This window comes from Liolophura sinensis, chromosome 8, assembly GCF_032854445.1.
Source record: "Liolophura sinensis isolate JHLJ2023 chromosome 8, CUHK_Ljap_v2, whole genome shotgun sequence".
Classification (NCBI taxonomy): domain Eukaryota; kingdom Metazoa; phylum Mollusca; class Polyplacophora; order Chitonida; family Chitonidae; genus Liolophura; species Liolophura sinensis.
In genome coordinates, this window is record NC_088302.1 from 38,242,105 (window position 1) to 38,264,244 (window position 22,140).

General features: G+C 40.7%; 2 protein-coding genes across 2 annotated transcripts in view; both read left to right on the top strand.

Annotated features, from left to right (window-relative positions):
- The first annotated feature begins 1,670 nt into the window (after positions 1–1,670).
- Positions 1,671–19,069, top strand: LOC135473876 (inverted formin-2-like). Its single transcript, XM_064753801.1, has 4 exons — positions 1,671–1,844; positions 7,974–8,089; positions 15,064–15,223; positions 18,821–19,069. The coding sequence occupies exons 1-4, from the start codon at positions 1,778–1,780 to the stop codon at positions 18,856–18,858; spliced, it is 381 nt and encodes a 126-aa protein (XP_064609871.1). The 5' UTR covers positions 1,671–1,777; the 3' UTR covers positions 18,859–19,069.
- A 559-nt stretch (positions 19,070–19,628) lies between these two features.
- The window catches only part of LOC135473500 (microtubule-associated protein futsch-like), a 40,314-nt gene continuing 37,802 nt past the window's right edge, over positions 19,629–22,140 (top strand). The window contains exon 1 of the mRNA XM_064753350.1: positions 19,629–19,635. Within this exon, the coding sequence (XP_064609420.1) occupies positions 19,629–19,635 (7 nt within the window). The remainder of the gene's footprint in view (positions 19,636–22,140) is intronic.

Here is a 22,140-nt window from a genome sequence, read left to right on the forward strand (position 1 = left end):
GCGGGCTTCCAGAAGCGTCTAGAACACGGACTGTGAGTAACTGACCACCATCCCAATAACACACAAGCCCTGATTGTGTGGGTGGTGCGAGAAAGCAGAGCAAACAGTGCAATGCTCGTGGTCAGGCACTGTAAAAGCATCTGTAGGAATTACCGACCCATTCAGGTCACAAACTGGACGGTTTCCTCTTTGCGAACTACATGCATACAAGAAAAAAAGGGGATGTAGTACATCAAAGACAATGCTAGCGATGTAGTTGTGATTCTATGGATAACCGATTAGCTCCACTTATATTCAATCATTTTAGAGACTGTGGCTGGATTGACTGGTTGCTCATATCAGAGATTTACTGACTGTAGGATTTAGCCAGGATGCCGAAATCCGCGACGTGTAATTAGACCGGAAGTCCACCAAGGGTTGACGATTTCCACCCGTGGGAGGGTGCAGACCGTCGTGAACGGCCATAGCCGAAGCATGTGCGACACGTGCCACGAAGAAACCCTGGGGTGCTAAGTGACCAGGTCACGGAATTGTCGCCACCCTCCCGTAACCTTAACGCCAGGGGTTTCCAGCTAATGTGCAGGGAAGCCTGCATCACTTGTGAAGAACATGAGCATTTCAATAGATAAACTCTAATAACAAACATAAGCGGTTTGGGTTACCATGAATACTCCCGTAAACGGCTCTCTGCTGACATAAAATGTCCAGCAATTTGCATAGTTACATAGACAAGTTGTTGTAAAAGTACAACATCGTCTCATGACTTTTTTTTTCACAAGCAATGTGATGCAAAGGTGAAAATGCCAGTTAAATACACAGAAACATGATGCATCGGTATATGTGCCTTATTTATTATAGATCTATTACATTTATCTTTGTAAAGTATTTTCTCTGTCCTGAAATACAGACATGTATCATGTACATATACAGAAGTGTTTAGCAATTTTATGCTGTCTTGGAAGATGAACTGAATTATTGTTTTTTATTGTGTGGGGTGGCATGGCAAAGACATTTTTGTACAATACACTGTAACATCTAAGTAACAGCTAGGGTCTACTGCCCTATATACGATTATAGAACCAGAAAATGACGGAACAAAAATGCAGGTGTGTTCGTACTGAACTATTGTGAAGGAGACTTTAAAACTGTTAAACTTTTCTGGCGTCAGCATAAATGTTCAAAAGCATGTTCACACATGAGACATGTCTTAGTTTAGGGCGATGGACAAAAAAAAAGCTATACGTAAAAAGCAGTTAACATACTTCTCGTTCAAATTCCTACCAGCATGCCATCCCAATAACCGTCAGGTTTCTCGATGCCTTCTAAAAATCTCCTTCGAGACAGGCATCGGTTTATTTTCCTCTACAGTTGAATATTACGACCGAAATAAAATTTTGATATAAGTGTAAAACTTTTATTGTCTTTGATACGTGATAAAAGAGAAGAAACAATGACAGATGGAACAATAATTATAGAGCCTTGAGAATTTCAAATGCGTTAAGTTATTGTGCGCATTCACTGATTGGCCACAGCGTGACAGGCAAAGCTCCGCCTCCTGTGTCAACCAGGCAGAACGCTCACCTGAGCTCTCTTACCTGTGTTAGTTTTAACTTGAATTTCAGTCGCAGCGCAGAGCGGAGGTCTGCGGGAACGCTTTACCTGGTGTAATATGGCAGTGCTGTGTGCTTTTTCTCCTGAGGAGGATTTCCAAAAGTTTCCATTTGGAGTTTAACCGATGTGTTTCTGTACGGTTTTGTGAGTGAAAAGTGTGCCCGCCATGACTACCCACACAGGGTTGGATTACATTATTGAGAATAAGGAGTTTACGGACAAGTTTGCCACAGGTAGGGGGACTGATCTAACCGCTATAAGCAGTGTCGCATGAACGCCGTATATACCCGTGCTCTGTTCTGGCCCCCATCGGCACGGCGGAACACTGTTTGCTCTTTTCAATACTCGACCACTTTAAAAAGTTCGGAGAAGTTTGAAACTTTATACTGTATGGTTTACTATCCTTACATGTCCTTCTCCGTGCATGTAAACATACTTAATACGTTTTAAACACCTTGGAAGCCGTATACATTTAATATATATTGACAATAGCAGACATATATTAATACAATGACTATATACTTGCAACAGGGAACATTTCTATCTGATCAGATCATTATATACAGACAATTGTTGTCGAAAAACTTTTCTACAAAAGTATTTCACTAACAATTCATCATCTCTCAACAGTCGGTTCGAAGGAAGATTCTTTATTTAAATGGTAATCTTTGAATATCATAGTGGTCATATCCATATGTTGGATTTGTTTAGCCATTCTTTACATTGTCCAATCCCCCTTTTCCGGTTATAGGGACAGAGAAAGGTATCCGGGTACAGTTTAAGACACTCTTAAAACCATCCCACACGAAATGAACCACAGACGTGGAGTTCTTATTAAGTAATTAATGTAAAATGACCTTGATGTCGATCGACCTGTTTGAACACCTGTCGGTGTGGACTCGACCAGGCTCAATTTGAGCTGTAGTTTGGCGTTTTTATTGCGCATGTCTTATAATTCTTCGGCTCCCAAAATCTACCGACTTACATAAGGCTCGATCACTGACATCGTGTCCAGTTTAAACCAGATCAGGTAGGGAAGATGGGAAATTCTGATAACTTTTAACAACACGCTAACGCTTTCAGGAGATATTAATAGCTAAATATACACAGGTTTGTTAAACCAAGAGAAATAATATTATCCCTTTAGGCATATTGAAAAACTGACTGTTTACTTTTGCCAATGAACTGAGAGTTCAAGTATGGGGCACACACAGGTCCGGTTAAAGTACCACGAGACGCGTGGAGAAATTGACCGCTACTCGCCAGCGGGTTAGAAGGCAGGGTAAGCCTTTTTTTTTTACCTTATTACCGTCTTAGCCAATTTATAAGCTGTGTTGATCAGACTTTGGCATACTCCCGGGTCCCACATAAACCGCCAGGTGATCGCATTAGCCTAGATTTGTTCAAGTGAAGTTACATAAAAAACAGAATACTAACTTATAACATCTGTGGCCTAGCAAGGTGTTATATCCACCCGTGTCCGCGAGATGCAGTCCTACATAAGCAGCAAGCCTCCAGGTGGACCGATCACAATCCCCCTGTCACTCAATCTCCTTCCTATAGATTCATCTTTATTTTATCATTAAGCCAACGTCTTTCGTTCGTTTCTTTTGAAAGTTTATGCTTCTTAAAAAATTCGCTCCTGACGAAGTCGCACATTTTGCCTCATTGTGTTGATTTTAGAAAGTTTTTTTGAGGTTTGTCTAGAATGTATGATGATACTGTGAAAAGTATAAGTTTCAGCAATACAAGTAATATTGTATAGTATTTGTTTGCTTCTGAAAATGCTAATTTTGGGGCGAAATTTTGGGTCATTTATAATATATGTATTTATACATCAGAGGCCTGGAGATGGGGTCGGTTCATCAGCAGGGTGCCCGAACATGGCCCATGTTGACATTCTGGCCCACAGCCTTGTACGTGTGTACCTTGACGTAAAGGAATTCTGCTGCTATAGACAATCAGGGAACTCGGCTCGCTGTACACTAGATTGTCGTACAAACAACTTGCAGTTATTTTTTATTAAATATTACGTACGGTATTTTTTTACACCTATAATTGTGCAGGGGGACCTATTTTCTAGAAAACTACGCACATACTGTGATCAAACTACATTGACTACAACCTGTCACATTAATGAAGGTATATCTACATGCATAGACTCGTAGCCGGTTAATAGTTATAGGTTGTATTTTATACGCAGTGTCAGTGGGTAGAGGCTTATTAACCTACGGTGACCTTGTACTTACTGTCCTGCAAAACACATCGTAACTGTTACACCATTAGCGTTCAGACGTCAGACGTGTCAAACTATAATCACCTTGATGGATACATGTTCATAGTTCCACACGCTTTTGACGGCAGATATACAATTACACACTTTGAACGAAACAACGTTTACTTATTCAACAAGTTTTGGACGGCAGATGTGTCAAGTTATACATCTTGAAAAGAGACAACGTTTACCACTTCACAGGTTTTCGACGAAAGATGTGTCGAATTATGTACTTTGAAAGAGACAGCGTTTACCATCTCAACAAGTTTTCGACCATAAGTGTGTCAAGTTATACACTTTAAAAGAAACAACGTTTACCAATTGAACAAGTTTTAGACGTTAAATGTGTGAAGTTATACACCTTTGAAGGAAATAATGTTTACCAGTCCTACACGTTTTTGACGACAGATTTGTAAAATTATAAATTAATTTGAAAAATATGAGTTAACCAGTTCTATACATTTTGATACCGCTGCACCATTATTTTTCAAATGCCTGTCAGCAAACGATTATTCGAAAGGTTGGCAATGGTGACTGACTTTTCTATATTAGTGTTTAGGCAAACATCATTATACAGCAATTAGGCCCATACAACAAGCTGACGGAAAATGGCATTGTCGTCGTCAGCGTGTTGTCCTCTGAGCAATGCGCTTTCAAAGTTCCTAAAAAAATCAGACCACCTATTTAGTAAAGGGGTTAGCACATCTGGCCTGTACTCTCTGGTATTACATAATCTCACAGAGAAAGCCTGTGGGGTAACACACTGTCCAAGTTAGTCCATTATCTTGTGTGGAGTATCCGTCCATTGTCTGGCCTGTCACAATGACCAGTTTTGATCATGCAGCAGGCTAGTTAGGACACACAAGTCACCTCCTAAATCGGACAATGGCCCTGCAATCTTTACTATTGAAGCACCCCTCGAATTCGATAATAAGTACCCCAGTGGCAACGAGCACAAACGATTAACAACTCAAGAAAGATACAAAATGAGTTAGGAGCGGCATCCCTTGGGGGATTGACACAGGGTCTTAGTTGGCGGGGTCGGCCTTAAGCCCACGGAGTACTATTTTACCGGTTACTAATCACTAATCATCATTCGCCCTGTTCACATTGGTGATAATGTAATGTTTTGATACGAGAGTAAAGCGAAAAAGCCACACTTTAGTGACTGTGCCAAGCAGCTGTCATTCGGCCACAATATCTTGTTATTAAATTGGGCTTTCCAGTTTTTAAAGTTTTTAAATTAACCAGTCAACCCCACATTAGTCCCACATTAAAAACCTGACGAAAATCAGGTTATCTCGATGTCTTTTTTGACGTAGTATATCTTTATGCCCCTGCCCACGACACGAGGCATTCTTTTGACAGCGCTGACTTTCTTCGGTGTTGCAGGTTTATTAAGGTGTCCCCAAATCTAAAGTTCGTTCTACAATGCTTTAACGCGGGAAGGCGTGGAGAACTAGGGGATACTTGGAGAAAAGGTCTTTGTGAATGTGGCTCAATGTTTGGCAAGAAAACAGAGTCTGTTTGCCAACAGCCACATGAGTCATCATCTTAGCGCGGGGAACTCTCCAATGTGAGGAGGAGCGAAATCAATTTGAATGCTTTTCAAAGAGGACATGCTTTGGCAAACTTTCGCAGTTTTCATTTCTATCCCGTCTAGAACCTGCGTCAGTGCAGCCAACTCTATAGCAGGCCACACTAGAGACGAATTGCACAGCCCTACCCCGCCATCCATTCAACACACTGAAAAAGCGGGATTTACTTAACTTTCTCTTTTTTTTCTATCATAACCCAACAAAATTTGCTACGACCTGCATTCTTTCACATGCAACAAACACATTTTCTTTCCGTGCCCTCTGATAACTTTTGACCGTATCCGAGGAGACCTGGGGAGTGGAGAGGTGCGTGTCTACATGATGAGTGCATCCGTTTCAAACCGCCGTTTAAAATAGAAACATAATGTAATTAACCGTTTCCTAAGTTTTTGGCCCCATCGTTACACTGCTGAGAGACTGAGAGAAACAGGTCGAACCAGCCTTCCACATAAATAAAACGGAGCCTATTTCTGCCTCTTTACACCCCCCCCCCCACACCCGGCACAAGCTGGACACCTGATTGGAGTGTTCGTAGGTTGTTTTGTTCACTGTCCTGACATAGTTGTTGCACGCTCCATTTGTTCTCTTGTAATCAGAGAAAGTGTCCAGGAAAAAGGGATTGTGTCAAACCAGAAAAACAAATCGGCCTTTTGTTCAAATAAATGACTTCACCCCAAACAATAAGAGCACTAATAGGTTATCCGTGATGTTAAGCAAGGCGGTTATGCTTTTCCCCCCAAGAAGTTAAAAAAAGTAAGAAAAAGAATATATAAACATTCAAAAATACTAGCTGTAAGGTTGAATCAGTTTACAATCATAGCCGTGCTATGTGTTGAGATAATAAAAGGATGACTACTTAGGATGATGTGGGAACCTTGGCCGCTATCAATAATTTTGGTCCAAGCTTTCAAGTCTGGTACTTAATCCCACCTTTGTGATGACGATCTGTGGGCTAACTGCTTACGTAGTGCTCATCTAACACAAGAGAACAATGGTTTGGGCATCAGTATCAATTTCTCGTTATGAGGTACTTTAATAGTGGGCACTCACGTAGGAGAAAGCGCGCTATACATTCATCTGTAATATTGCATCAGCTATATGGTCAGCTGTATGGATAGATCGCAAAATCTGTGGATAGCTAAACATGGAGTCCAGGACAACCAAGGAGTTGACATTGGATGTACAAATGTTTTCGTAATAAAGGCACTCGGGACTGTGCCATCGGCATAGGCTAATCGAGATCTCGATAATAGGATTCATGTGGATATATGGAGAGACGTCCAGTTTATACAACTTGATTTTAGCTTGCATCAGACCCATCGCCGTTCACATTGTTACTGTATCTATACACCTGAGATGCTTACATATCACCCCCACTATAATACTAGAAATAGATTTCTTGTGTAAGTGGAAAAAGACAAATGTGTGGTAAAATATGTTTAGGCTACTGATCTGGAAACGGTACCTGAGTTGTCACATGGTTTCCTTTTGTCATGCCAAGATACATGAGAGAACTGTTAGACTTAAGAAGCTAAGGTGATAATTGGTTGGTCATAAGGACCTACCGATCAGGGCATTGCACCTGCCGTTTTGGCGCCACCTTGAAGAGGTAGTACACGGGAAACGTAGACTAAACCCACTGCCGTGCACCTGTTACATGTAGTTCAGCTTTGAAAAGTAGTCTGCATAAAGAAAACACTTGACCGTTACGTAGGGGGTCAGGTGTTTCGTCATTTCTTGCAAGCGTATGTGTTAAATCACAAATCATGGGATATATTATATGTCTTCTTTAGGCCTGTTGAATGATACGATTGACTTTTAGCTGTGGTCGGCGCAGTGACCAATTCACCTTATGCGCGAGAAATGAAATATTAACTTGAAATACTCTAATTTTAAAAAAAGAAACCGTATTACCTCATGTAAAGATTCCAGTTGCGTTTGTTTCAAGACATTTTCTCCGAACCTTCCTTCCGCCATGGACGTGTAAAATGTGTCTACTTCAAGCCGTTTTTATATATTCTAGGTAAATATGTATGAGCTCCGTATTTGCGACAAAAAATTCACTGCGTTAAAGCAGCATAAGGCTCGTACGAAATCTAGCAAATAAACAACAAACCGTCTTTGATGTCTCCACTGCAGATGACCCAGGAAAGTCGTCAAGGTGTTTCGAGGATTTCTTCACAGTTTGTTCCCTTAACGCCTGCTCGCCCTCTGCGATTTGGGTAAAACATGTTAAAGGTTCTGACCGGATATAATGCAACAGACCATTCCGGGCTTTCAATCAAGAACACGCATTTCACCAACCATGATCAGTATTATTGTTTTTAATTGATTTCTATACATTTGATACATTATCTTTGTGAGCATAATTATGCTGGTGGAACAATCTTTATGCGCCAACTCCTACACATTGGCCTATTGTGTAAATTAAGTAAAAATGGTCTTTGATTCTATTTTACTAACGACCCGTTTCCGTCTGTTTTCTACAGCTCTCGACAAAAGCAATGTCGCAAGCAAGAAACAAGTGTTTGAGCTATTGTCGGCCATGTGCGTTTACTCAAATCAGGGGTACGCACGCGCACTGGAGGCTTTGGAACACTACAAGGTAAGTTTTGTGATAAATTACCAATTCTCACCTGGAATAACTAACACAAATAATTAACACGTTTATCTGCGATTTTTCAACAGGTTGTCAGATGTATTTGTCTTCCACTAATCAAATTTCTGAGCGCCCTTAGACAAGTGAAACATTCAGCTCGAATCCAACGCTTGTTGGGGTGGCTGCGGCTTTGAGTCAGGAGATTTGTCAGGTAGCTGGCTGAAAGGCCCATGGTTTCCTTCGGTTTCCGCAATCCCTATACCTGACCGCCTGCCTATATGCGAAATATTCTTCAATATTTCTACACCAAACACTGATGAAGTTAAATATCCTATTTCGTAACATTTTGCAGGTGTCTATTTAGCTTTTTTGAAACATTATAGTAACAGGTGTACTTGTATATGCGGGCTTATACTTAAATTGTGCGATGGTGCGATATCTGGCTGTATGCCAGCCGGCCTTGTATAAACGAGTCGTGACCTTATACAAAGTTAGGAGGATGGGAATGTTTTCTGCCTGTACCTGCATTCAAATTGGACAGTATGACTCAAAAATTTATGCTTATAATCCTAATTTATATCGAAATTTATGTGTGTGACATCACACATTGTCAGCTTCAGTTCCATTGTGTTATTTTCTCCTTTTTGTTTCCTTCCACCATTTTTTCAATGAGCACATTTATAGTTCCAGTAACACTTCTTGAAATATTGTATCATAAATCAATGGTTCCCCCTTTCACGCTATCACGACGTCCTTGTGCAACGAAGGACATTGTATTTAAAAGTGAAGCTTTCAGACGAGAGAGCTCTTCATCCATCTCCGTTTGTGGCAAAAAAGTATGTTAGCTTCGTGCGATTTGAAACCTCGCATTCTTCAGGCAAGGTCTATACGCGTCCTTACTGGACGTGAGCTTTGGGCCTTTACATTCAGGACAAGAGTCATAAGGCAGTATATCGGAACCAGCTCGCGACAACCAGGGAGAGATAAAAAGGTACGTTCGTCGCTCTCCCCTATTCCCTTTACATTTTGTAAACTCTGCCGTATGTTTGAACTCTAGCAAGTTTTCAGTGCAGGTTATCGTGAGCCAAAGTCCGATTAAGGATGTCGTAAAGTCGTCTTTTTTATATCTACTCACTCACGGAAAGGAAGAACTTAACGAGCTATGAAACTGTATCAAGATTCGAGACGTGTGTGTGAAATGAAGCCAAAACATGAAGGACGAAGGTAGCAAGAGCTAATGTAGTCTTCGGCACGAGTGGAGGAGTAATGTTGCGTTGTCGGCCATTGTGAAAGCTGTTTATACAGACCAAACTGATTTGTGAGGCTTTCATTATGTGGAATTCCAGAGGGACTTAGATCCCATTTCTCCCATGTATATGTCCGTCTATTCATCCTGGCTGTATCTCTACAATTGGTTCGGTTATCCACAGCGTGTGGAGAAGAGTGGAGAGGTTACATGCGTTGACTAGGTGACAATGGCCAGGTATAAGGGCCACAGTCACCATGCTGTGGACAACAAGAGTTTCAAGTCAAACTATTAATTGTTTGGATAAAAGCCCAATGAACACTGACAGATCTTAAATTCCCGAAAAGGAACTGGAATTTCTAGAGAAGTAGTAATTATCAGGATTTCTTGTGATTAGAATTCCAACTCAAACGTCCAATTGTCTGAATTTCGTACGTTCATGTAGTATGCTGTACAGTTGGTGCTTTGATTATCGTACGACATTGTCATGGTGTTTCAGATACTCACGAGATCATTTCGAGCGATACCGTGAGCTGCACATGCGCGACGGTTGATGCGACGAGAACACGAGTTAAAAGGAAATGCGGTTATCAAGATATCTTTTAGACCTCCATTAATTAGAACTATTGTTTTCGATTTTCAATCCCAAAATAAAATATCAACAAGGTTATAAATGTCATAGGCTGTTTTTAAATACAAGCTAACAATGTTTGCAGGCAGTGGCTTGACGAGAAATGGCCGAATTACCCATTCTGGTCTCGTATCTTGCCGCCGTGACAGCCGAGTCTGATCTCAGATGAGTGTATATATCGCCGCGATTTGTCCCGGATGATTTCTATTTGTTGAATATTCATAAGATGTCCTATTAATAGTTAATGCGTTTGTAATGTCTGTGTGGATAGAGAGAAATAACAAGTCATACAGTTGCCTGGGGGGCTTATATTGAGAGGTGCAGAAGGCTTTAGCTAGTGCTTATTTCTACTCGGCGCGTTCCGTGTTCACTAACCTGTCCTGGGAGCAGGTAAATTTGACAGGTGTATTAAGAGGGGACAGGTAAAGGTCTGACAAGTTCGAGTGACAAATTCACAATTCATATGGCTGACTCACGCTGTCTTTCTTCTCCTGCATTTGGCTGTTGTCATTCGCAACACCGATATTTTAAACCTTTTTTGTGTGCAGTAATACTGCAATGTGCACCCTTTTTTTTACATATTTTACTTGTCTATTCCGAGCTCTATTCTATAAATCCAGTATGCATATACCTTCCCGCAGGCTACCCTTCACTCGAACCTCCGATCTGGTGTAATTTATTGGCCCACTTATCGGCCTGTATCAATCAGTCAAGATTGACCTTGGTTTGTCTTCCGGCTAACATTTAGAGTGTCGTTACACCCAGTACTTTAAAAATGTTTCAAACTGGTGCACAAAGTAACAAACAACTTGTGGCAAAAGACAAAGTTCACCTCTCGCACTGATAGCATTACCCGCCCAGTTATAACAAACATGTCTAGGACAAGGAGAAATGTTGCGGATCGAGAAATAGTGCATGCATTTAATGATTTCATTGCAAATTTTGAACTTTTCCAAAAAGACATGATTGTTTCGATACAGCAATGGTTGACAACAATAATTTGTAGTTTTTTTAAACAAATTCTGCATCACATTACACAGTGAAATACTGTTTGCGATTTGCAAATGTTAAATCACGTTGTTCTAAAACGCAATGGATCAAAATTGTCATTAGATGTGGAAATTTGAAGAACTTTCAGTTATACAAATAAAATCAACCTTTTGCAGAGCTGGATAAGGCCGGATCATGTCTGATCAAAAATATCCCGCACCCCTTAGCCCATTTTAGCCCCAGGGTCCACGAACCCCCTCCCACCGCCTGAAGTGGTCTGTATATGATGTGCTCTTCACAGCTTATAGATGATGCCTAGATTTGACGAGCGGGTTTGAAAAGCTGGATTAATCCCGTTGATCGCTCAATTAGATAGCTATTACACGACGAGCTCTCCAGTCGGATGTGGACGTTATAGTGAAATCCCTGGGTAAGCGGTTGCCAGTGAGTAGATTACCGCAGAACGCGAGATGACGAGCTCCTTTAGGAAGTTGTCGTGAGTTGAGATTTGATCGGGCAATCCAAGTCAATACTTACATTTCTTCCAAGGGCTTTAGCCGTGGGCTTGGTCGAGAGCAACAACAACAAGGGCCTGAGAGCAATTAAGCACAAAACAATGGAATAAGAAGAAAAAAGTTGGGTTGGCCTTCCTAAACTACTTAAACAGCAATTCTCTAGAAGTTCTTTTCTATTTAGGTTGTTTGCCCAGCAGTGAGGGATCACCCCTGATGGGTTACACATGAAAGAATAAGGTGCTGACGTTGGTGACTTCCTTATTGCCATCCCTGTATGATTAATGTGCCTAAATGACTTTCTGCAATTATATTCATTACTTTTGTGTGCTACGCTGGATGATAGTTGCATGCTTTGTAGTAAAAGTTTGACGACCCTTAAATTTGGTGTGGCCAATCTGTTATATACATGCGCAACTCTAGCCCCTTATGGTTACACCGTCCCGGTAAACCACCCCTGATTCTCTGATCACGGGTACAACTGTTACGGAGGGACGTAAGGTCTAACCCTGACCATTCTTCACATGTGACAGCCCTGTCTCAGCCCTGTTACCATGCTACCGGTCACGGATTAGGCCCACATAAAATTAAGTTGATAGACTTTACAAGTGCACAGCAAAAGTGTCACCTGAATATCTAGTCACGTGACTTCCTATTGGGTCGTTTTGCCACTCCGACTCCGTAACTGCCCTGACCCTTAATGTTATCTGAAGTGTTGTAATATATCACTCGGACCATATCACGGCATAGGAAGTGCTTCACACCCTTGTAAATAGTTTTACAGATTAATGCCTTGTTTTAAAGTATGGTAGTGTGATAACTCCCCTCCACCTCGCCCGTGTCCCCCGGGGACCTAGCACTGTCCCCAAGGTTGTATGAGGGTATTGAGATTGACGATAGGGCTTTATCCTATAAGTCCGCTTTGATCTAACCGCCGAACCTTGGCTGGGATCCTCACGTCTAACTGACGTTTGTCTCTCTTCTCAACTACTTCCTGTTTAAGTCATTTTTCACGAGGTTTGGGCCAGGTTTTATTCTCTTAAGCGTGCCTTTAATTCCAGTTTCGGTTGAGCAAACTTTAAAAATCAAACATGTTAAATTCAAACAGAGAAGCCGATAGAAGTCAGCCATGGCAAGTTACAGCGCCCCCTTCAGTCTGCCTTTCCAGGTCTGTGTACTTTTAACACCGCTTTGCGGCATGCTTTGTCTCCGCCATTACCTGTCCAAGTCCCTCGGATGGCTGCAGCCTGTATTTCGTCGGTTCCCAGCTCCTTGAGTCATAAGAAAGACACTAAAATATAGAAGCGGAATGAGGCGAAGTCTTTGCACATGTCACAGCGAGAATGGAATACAAAATTATAAATGATTCCCATAGATTTTACCTATATGATAAACCATAGGTCATTTAATACACATGTCAACTGTGACAGTTGTATTTAAACGATTGGCCTAAGACTTGGCCTAAGTGATGCGAGAATAAACATGTACTTCGGAAAAACATGACAAATTTTCCAATATAATACCAAATGAACTATAAATATACCCATGTCGACGAATCAGCATACAGTTTTTATATAGTTACCACGTGACTTACGGTTGAAGTTGGGATCTATTCATTGATAGTATGTATTCTCATTTGAAATTTGAACGGTAATGAAACGGCGTCAAAAGCCTTACCTTGTGGTTAGAGACCTTTAATCCGATAAAAAGATGATAGATTATTCACAGCCAAACCTACAGCTGTTGACACTGCTAACTGAATGCCTTGATTCATGTTGTGTGTTCTACTGTATCCTGTTCTTTAACAGTGTGCCACCCCAAAATCTAGCTAGGTAGGCAAGCGGTTTCTACCCATATTTTATATTCTGAATGTTATTTTGCAAGCTATTTCATGGTTGGGCGATTTTCAATGATTTTAATCGTCTGACCCGGAGAAATATTGTACGGGGCTAAGTTAACACCCTTCTACTTACGCCTCGTATGATGGTCCTTTAAACGTGAGACTATTGCCCAACCATACTGTCACGTATTCAACAACCCATCGTACACGGTTTACACGCGTCTTCAAAGAGCGACTTAAATGTATAATCCTCTTAGACGTCTTTAAAATTCAGTGTATTGGAAATGATCGTCATTACCTAAGATGCAGAGGAATTTTTTGGTGTCTATACCAACGTACACATCTTGCTGACCCTGTGGTCTTGACATGCCCCTTGCAGTATACATCACAAACATCTTGCTGTTTTGTGTGAATTATTAGTGTGCTAAGCGACAGGAGCGACCACAAACTTTCCAGCTAAAGAAACGAGCCACGATCAAGTTACGCGTAGTTAAGTAGACGGGATTATATAGAGTAAGGATCAGTAAGTGGCCCAGTCTGACACCATTGTATAGGCCTACCAAAAACTCTAACACAGGCGCAATCGACAATGAAGTTTAGGGCTCGCGGCTTGTCATGTTTCACACCTGACAAAACAAACCGTTGAACTGTTTGGTCAGTCCGAAAATTATCTACTATCAATATGTATCCTGCTTTCAACGCGGTGCAAGAGGTCGAAGAAAGCACAAAAACAGAATTAAAATAACATCCTGAACACAAATTACTCTTTGGACAATAACATTCATTTTCACGCAATCAAGGACCCTCGGGGTCATTCCTGCAAAATGGTCAATTTGTAAGTTGCTTTGGTACCCCCAAAGGCTAACACACGTTAGTAATAAATTGAGAGGAACAATAACAGTTTTAAGGATTTATTCGGGCATTAATTTGTTTATAAATGTATTTTTATTTTGGTTTCACGTTGTTTAAAGTGGACACAGTCATATAGGAGTAAAGGCGAACTATCAAGTATTGGATCAGTGTTAACATGGCCATCAGATTTGTTTTTCCCCAACAAGGGTCGTGTGTTGAGTTAAAAGGATCAATGGGTCATGGCTGGGTTTGAACTTGGAGATACAAAAGAAAAGTATGGTAAATCCAGCGCCTCGGGAAATGGTATCTCCAAAAACTAGTGAGCTGAAGTATGAAGGCTTTCAACCGATTGGAACCGCTGTTGCAAAGATAAACGCATGTATACGCTTGCCATCTGGTGTGTGCAGCTTGTATTATAACACAGTCATATTAAGCTACCAGAATATTCGACTAACCCTTCCCATGTGCAGATACATTTTGAATTACATCTGATTGGTATCTTAAGCTTTGCAACAACATCGTGTGAGGATGAGCAACAAGGTGTCCGCTAACCCGGCTTAAGTCTCGTGATTCTATCATTTGATCACATGATCTCGGTCAATGAAAGGATACAATGAAGTCTTGACTTCTATATATACATGTACGATTAAAGTAGTTATTTTTACCTCTTCTTTTGAACAAGCGACTCAACGATGATGGCAACTGTTTAGTGTATAGCCACCCCTCTCATACATCCCACCGCCTCATAATGCTATCTGAGTATAAAAGTTGTATATAGATATTATTACATTGGATCAGGTGATTTTCTGTTTCCACTCGAAATTTGATGCTGACATCTGTTACAGTAAACCTAAATGCGTTTCTTTAGTATTAAATGTATCAATAACGAATTGTTATCTTCTGTTTCAGACGACGAAAAAATTACGGTACCGTTTCGGAGTGATTTTGGATGAGTTGAACAAAGAAGAAAGTATATCATACCGAGCAGCTCTGTTGGGCTTCATTAACTGTTTGATAATTTATTCCAAGGACATCGAGGACAGAGTTCGAATTCGTAACGAGTTCATCGGTAAGTGTACTTTGGATCCTCTTTTTCTCATTCCCTATTATTCCATATATCAGTTGTAATGTTATTTTGCCTGTGATTTTCTGGTTTCACTCAGCTGCATTGAGATGTACATGTTGGTATATAACGAACAAAGTAAATTACGTGTCACACACGTTTGACCGTTAGTTAAATTTGTCCACTCACACAAGCTTTAGCCTGACGTTATCTTTTTCTTTGCAACATTCATATATAAACTAGCTTCGAGCTAATCATTGTTGTCTTACAGGTAAAGTATGAAAGGTAAAGAAAAAAGTCACTTGTGCTTCATAAATGCACTCAGTAACGCTCATTTACGGGTTAAATTAAATCATGAAACGCCTCGGGTCTAGTCTTATCTTATAAATAACTGTTGTGATGCCTGCCAACTTACTATGTTCATTTCTATACCTGACTCACTTCATCTTCTTAAGAACGTGTGCAGTTTTAATTAGCTGAGTACTAAGGTTTATAATTTTCGTGGAAACATCATTAAATTAGACATGCAAGCTGGACAAAAACTGGTGTAGATTAATTTTTTGGTCTGGTGAATATATATTACGTTTTCACTGTTTCATCAATTCAAACGACATCTCTACGTTACTGGTACGTAAACTCAACCACATCTACGGTAGGCCGTATACTACTATATCTGAATATTGAGTAAAACCTCCACACGTGATTGCCAGGAGGTTATCTCACCAAGCTCGTGCGGGTGTGGGCTGTGAATAATTATTACCATGTCACAGAGATGTATGTGATCTAACACATACCATCCCAGTCTCTCGGAACAATCTGCCGCCCTTTTGTGAAAAACGTCACTTTCAATCATGGTCAAACTAATTTTAAAAACCGCTACTTGAATACCGAATCACGGCAGACATGAGGATCGGCGAGGAAAAGAATTCTAAAACGTTAAGGTTGAATTTCACAACAGTATTATTATTATTTAGGATTTGCACTGTCCGGATATAGCACAGATTTTATGTCTAAAAATTGCCTGGGACTTTTTCGGGGTTTGAACCAGCGAAGGCACGTAATCACCAGTTGTCCCTACATAAGCTGCTGTACAGATCTCGTCGTAGACGTGATTGCCAGTGGAGGGTCGTGTCTGACAGCGGCTGATTAGAGCAGAATTGTGGGATTAAACCCATGATTATTGTCCCTTGCGTGAGCTTTGTAAAAATGCAAACGCCTTTTTATCTGCCGGGAAGATGAGGGCGAGTCTCTGTGTAAGAGTAGCGTAAGGCAAATCCTCAGACAAACTTGGAACAAATTTCGCCAAACTTCAAATCCTGGCAAAAGAGTGTAAAGTCTAGGGTAGAGTGTCTTGACACCCTCAGTTGAAGGTTAGAGAGCTGCCAGGTGTTACAGGCTATTGTCTCTTGTATTCCATCGACAGTCTGCCTGGTGAGTCCGAGGATTTTGCTGGTCAGCCAATTCGAACAGGCCACAATTTAATCGATTAAACGGTTAAATCTGTAAATACCCGCTAAGGTGAATGTTTAATTAAATACCATGCCGATAAATACTCAAGCTAATAAGTTTAGCTCGGAGGCAGATATCTATTTATGATGTTTTTATTTTGGGCTCATTGTTTTTATGCTGTGGCTATTCTTTGTACCTTTGGACATTTCTAACCCATATAATTACTTCACTGCCAAAAAAAGTTTGTCTGGACAGGGTCTTGTGTCGCCACTGCATATGTAATTTGCACGCCGCGGGCAGTGGGCCATTAGAACACTGTCGGAAATCACTGACATTTGAAGATGATTGGGAGGTCAGACTTCTTAATCACTACCAACCTCACTCTTTTACATATTTTCCAGGATAAATATAGATTAAGCTATAATCGGAGTGGTTTGAATTCTGGTCATTTTGGACAGTATTGTTCATCGCCATCTTCAGAAAGGGAAAAAAATGCATAAAACGTATTGACATAGAACTGATACGACAGCCTGGGTTAAAACCACTCAATGAAGTGTAATGGAAAGCCATTGTTTAACGATTTCTGCCATCAGTTTTAATTCTAAATGCCAAATTCCTGCGAGTTATTTTTGAAAACTGATCACCCATATGTCGTTTGAGAATTTATCGACTTTATAAAACAGAACATGCTGTAGCAGTATGTCATTTGTTACAAACAGAGAATAAAACTGAGACGTAGCAGTGTATCGTTTGTTACTAACACAAAATAAAATGAAGCTGTAGCAGGGCATCGTTTGTTACCAACACAAAATAAAATGAAGCTGTACCAGGGTATCATTTGTTACAAAGACAAAATAAAATGCAGCTGTGACAGGGTATCGTTTGTTACTAACACAAAATAAAATGAAGCTATATCAGTATTTCATTTGTTACAAACATAGAACTGAACTAAGACGTAGCAGTGTATCGTTTGTTACTAACACAAATAAAATGAAGCTTTAGCAGGGTATCTTTTGTTACAAAGTCAACTGTCTTTGTTGTAACATGTTGTAACATGTCAACAATGAACCCTCTTTGTCCTTATTCCCTGTTAATGTCCAAGGCTATGTTCGATGAGAAATTACCTGTCTCTCTCATTAGTGCTACCTTAAACAGTAATTAACCTGGTGTGGACAGTGGCGTGCAGACGTACATCTCTACCTAGTAACCAGTGAAGACAACTGTGCACACAAAATTGTGACCATTGATGTTGTTTTGACGTAGACACACAGGTGTTTTGGTTACGAAGCTGTGGTGAAACACTATTTTGTCTGCGCATACGTTCTGTAGAACTCTGTATTCGCACACTTGCCCAGCACGAAAAGATCTTCTTGCACGAATATAATTAACTATATACCAGATCTAATTAAATGTTTGTATATGAAATTTTTTTCGTTCTTGATATGGAGATGTATACTTAATGCAACGTGATAAACAGTTGTTTGGGCTTTGATGAACGTAAATAAAGCACTCTTTCACTGAAACATTTGCTATGTCAATAATACGTCTAATTTATTAATGTGTAAGGAGAGCTGGGCCTCGAAGTTTGACACAACATGACATCGGGACACCACGAAACTCAAGACAAAGATAAATACAAGTCTAAAGAGCCTAACAGGTGCTCAGTATCGCCCGTGTTCACTCACAGATACTCTACCTTCCTATTGAGTTCCCAACATAGATTGTCCATTTCTGTATTGTATTTCTTAATGGTTCACTCTCCGGTAGACCATTACTGGGAGCCAGGCTAAATCCTGTGAGAAATTCACTTCTGCCATAGGCCGTCTTTTGTTTGCCCTCTTGATGTACTTACATCATAGCCGTGAGAAAGTAACTGGATTATTAAACACAACAATTCAGCAGCGATATCCGATAAAAGCGTTTTTTTCTCTCGTCTAGGATAGAAGGTCGATGAGAAGATGATGAATATACTATGTACGTGCATACGATACTCAGCTATTTTAATAACGAATACATCGTACACTTTTTCCAGCTCTAGTTATTGTATCTAGTAACATTTGTGTGGTTGCAGTACTGACAGCCTATAATTACCGCAACAGCTAAATGTTCTATGTTCGCTATCATCCGATTAATTCGATGTTTTCTTTTTTCCAGGACTCAAACTTCTAGAGGTTTTAAACCGTCTTAGGTAAGTTCAGCACCACTACGTAGTTTTTATGGTGTATTTCCCTATTTTTAGGAACTTGACGATATGCCCTACATTGATTTACTTTCCAATTAATGTGAGTATAATGAATTAACTAAGTAACGCGTCCACCTGTCAACAGCACTACTGGATTACTGGGCCAACAGGGCCCAGCTATTTGGGTTTTAAGCCATCGTGATCAAAAGCAGCCTAACATTTTCAAGTCCAAAGGTAGCAAACCTCTCCGATGGGATGCGTGTATATTTTGTTCACTGTACTCGTGACATGCAAATAATAGTCTTGACGAGATCTGTGTAAAAAAAGTGTAAAGAATAAGAGTGTTTATCCAGATGAGAAGTGACATGTGTAGTGACGCGACGAGGCGGGAGTATGTAAGATATCTACCTGCAATGATTGCACAAGCTTTGGATCACTGTCTACGAATGCATTCTACACAGCCGTCTACAGGTTTCCAAATTCGGGGCTCTGCGCACCGTGGACTCCAAAAAGCACAAGCGGAGAAAATGGATGGGATTGTCAGTTAATAGCGAGACTCACGCAAGCTTAAAGGAGACAAAAAAACCCTTATCACAAGAGCTATTTCTTTGAGAGTTGCCAGAGCGCCAGCGTGCTAAGTTGTCATCTGGTTTAAGAAGGGGTAACATAACTTTAAATTTGCCAAATCGCCTGGGTAAGTTCAGCTGGGTCTGTTAATTCAACTCGACTGTCACAGCCATTGCGTTTTCTCGTTGAACTTCGACCTCCGTTAATTGGGCAATGTCTGGTATGATTATCTGGGTACATGTCAGAGTTACTCTTGAATCAAATCTCTGCTATAGACCCGTCGGCATGTTTCTCAACCTTGAACCTTAACAAACGCCCTTAGCAAATAGATTCGCAATAAACGCACTCTTCAGTGCCATTTTAGGTAACTCTAAAGCCTTCCAATTAACTGGACCCACGTCTCTTTCAGTGCAGATGGTGTCCGGTTTCCTCCATAAGCCTGTGGATGTGCATACATTATGGCTGCCGCGGATGTCCTTACGCCATGTTCTATAACACTAACTTTGGCAAAACCCACTAAAACTTAATGTCTTGGATTTCCTCACATTCCTTATTGACCTTAAATATTTACACAAAATATCAGGGCACTAGATTTTATCGATGCAGTCTTTGAACTTTTTGTTTAACTTTGTTTGATGTCCACGCCACCTCCTGACATCTTGTCAAAGACTGTTTGCTTTGGGACCTACAGTCACATAATATAACATTTCGTGCTTGTGCTCGTTTGCAAATAACTCCATGTCCTCTGCTTTTTCTGATTTCCTGAGAATTTGGACAAATTGGGTTTCTGCTTATTTGGACAAGAAGACGAATGGTAGTGTTAAAGTAGAAGAAAACTTAAAAACATGACACTATAGGCTGAAAAGAGCACATTTATTGCTATCTGGTCGTGCCTGCTGCATAATTTTGCCATTTTTCCTCGTCATACACGTAAAGCCTGAAAATGGCAAAGCTGGCATAAATCACCGAGTCCATCGCGTCCTCCATCTTTAACACCCTGTAATTTATACTGGGGGGTGTGTTGCCTCTCAGCCAATGAGAGTCGTTAAATCTGCCGGCTTGTTCGTGTAAACTCGGAACCTGCGTCCAACATTCCGGTTTCCCGATCATCAAGCGGAAAACGAACTATACTGTTCGCTACCTTCTGAGAAGAAGAGTTCTACCGGAAATGTACGAACTGCACTTCGGTCGTTTCCGATGGCAATTCTCCTCCTGACACAGAAGACTTCAGGACTAGTTCTTAGGCAAAATGGAGTCGCCCATATTTAAATTTTCTTCTCCTTTAAATCTTTACAAAAATTTTGCTTGTTTATGAAAATGAATTGATTTTGACTTGACATTTGGCATGGAGATACTGCAAAATCTCGTAGAAATCATAAAAAGCAGAAAAAATAGTTTTATGCATAATATGGTGACTGTGTCAGGACAATATCGGGATTTCTGAAACCGAACGCCTTGCAGTCTTGTCAGTGGCCTACTACAACAAACTATGCACAGGGAATCTCAGTCGAATGCAATTTTTTAAGACGAGAAGGCGTCAAAAGATTCTGTTTAGAAAAGACAAACCAAGAAATCAATTAATTGAAGTCTTTTTGCGGTGTCTTCTTATTCGCATGAATTCGTATACTTCTCGCCCATTATCTCCTACCTTCTCGCCACGTCTTTGCCCCCTCACCCCCACCTCCCAGTAACGACCAAGTCAGAGCAAATGCTCGTATCACACCAGTGACCTGTGTGGTCTTACTAGGCAGGAGATCAAGTCCCATGAGAGATAACCGTATTTACTTCAAGTGATTTGCCGGGATTGGAGGGTCTTCTGACGAAGAGGTCGTCAAAAGCTGGCTGCTTGTTGTTTGTAGAGTTGACCCCACTCCACACGGAGGCATTCGTGAGAATCATATCGGTAGATTTCGCGAGATAAGGCATAAAACTGAAACTACAAAGGCAGCTAAAGCCAGAGAGGTATTAAGCAATGTTGTGTTCGCTGTGGCCGCGAGTTTGTGTTCATAATAGCGCTATCTAGTGGGGTTATCTGGGGTCAGGCGAGAGCAGACGCTCGGGTTTCCATGTCTAATGACCTCTGTCTTTTCAGCTAATCCCCAAAATGTAAACACCGGCGTGGATTTGAAAGCAGCTATCTGTAGATTTTTATATAAACATTACCCATATTCTCAATTAATCCTTATTTAATACCTCTATGTATTGCTTTAATTCGGTGAATTACTTTGAAGTTGTCGTGGTAATTTGAGGTCCGCAGACCGCAGCTTGGTTTACGTGTCATTCGCTCAATGGTAGAAATTTTCAGAGCTTAACCTTCTTTAAGTCAAGCTTGGTGGGTTTTCCAAAATTGATCTGGCGTCTTATTGTGTGGTCTAGGATTTACCTGTGTACTTGGCTTGGTCATTTACGTCATAAATATCTGGGAAGATATCACACGTTAGGGCTCCGGATCGACTATATCCTTTGACCTGCAATTGAACCGCCTAATAACTACCCTTGAAACAGACCCTTATACCAAAGTAAACTACACCTTTACCTACATGTAAGATCACGTACTACACCTGCAAACTGATCATTGTGTGTATCATACTTACTGCACAGACGATCAAGTCTTGATCAAGTTTGTAGAATTTGCATTCCGCATATACAGCTGATTAACCACCAGGAATTCTGACCCAGCTGTTGATATTTAAGCTGAAGAATATAACATACTGTTCATACACTT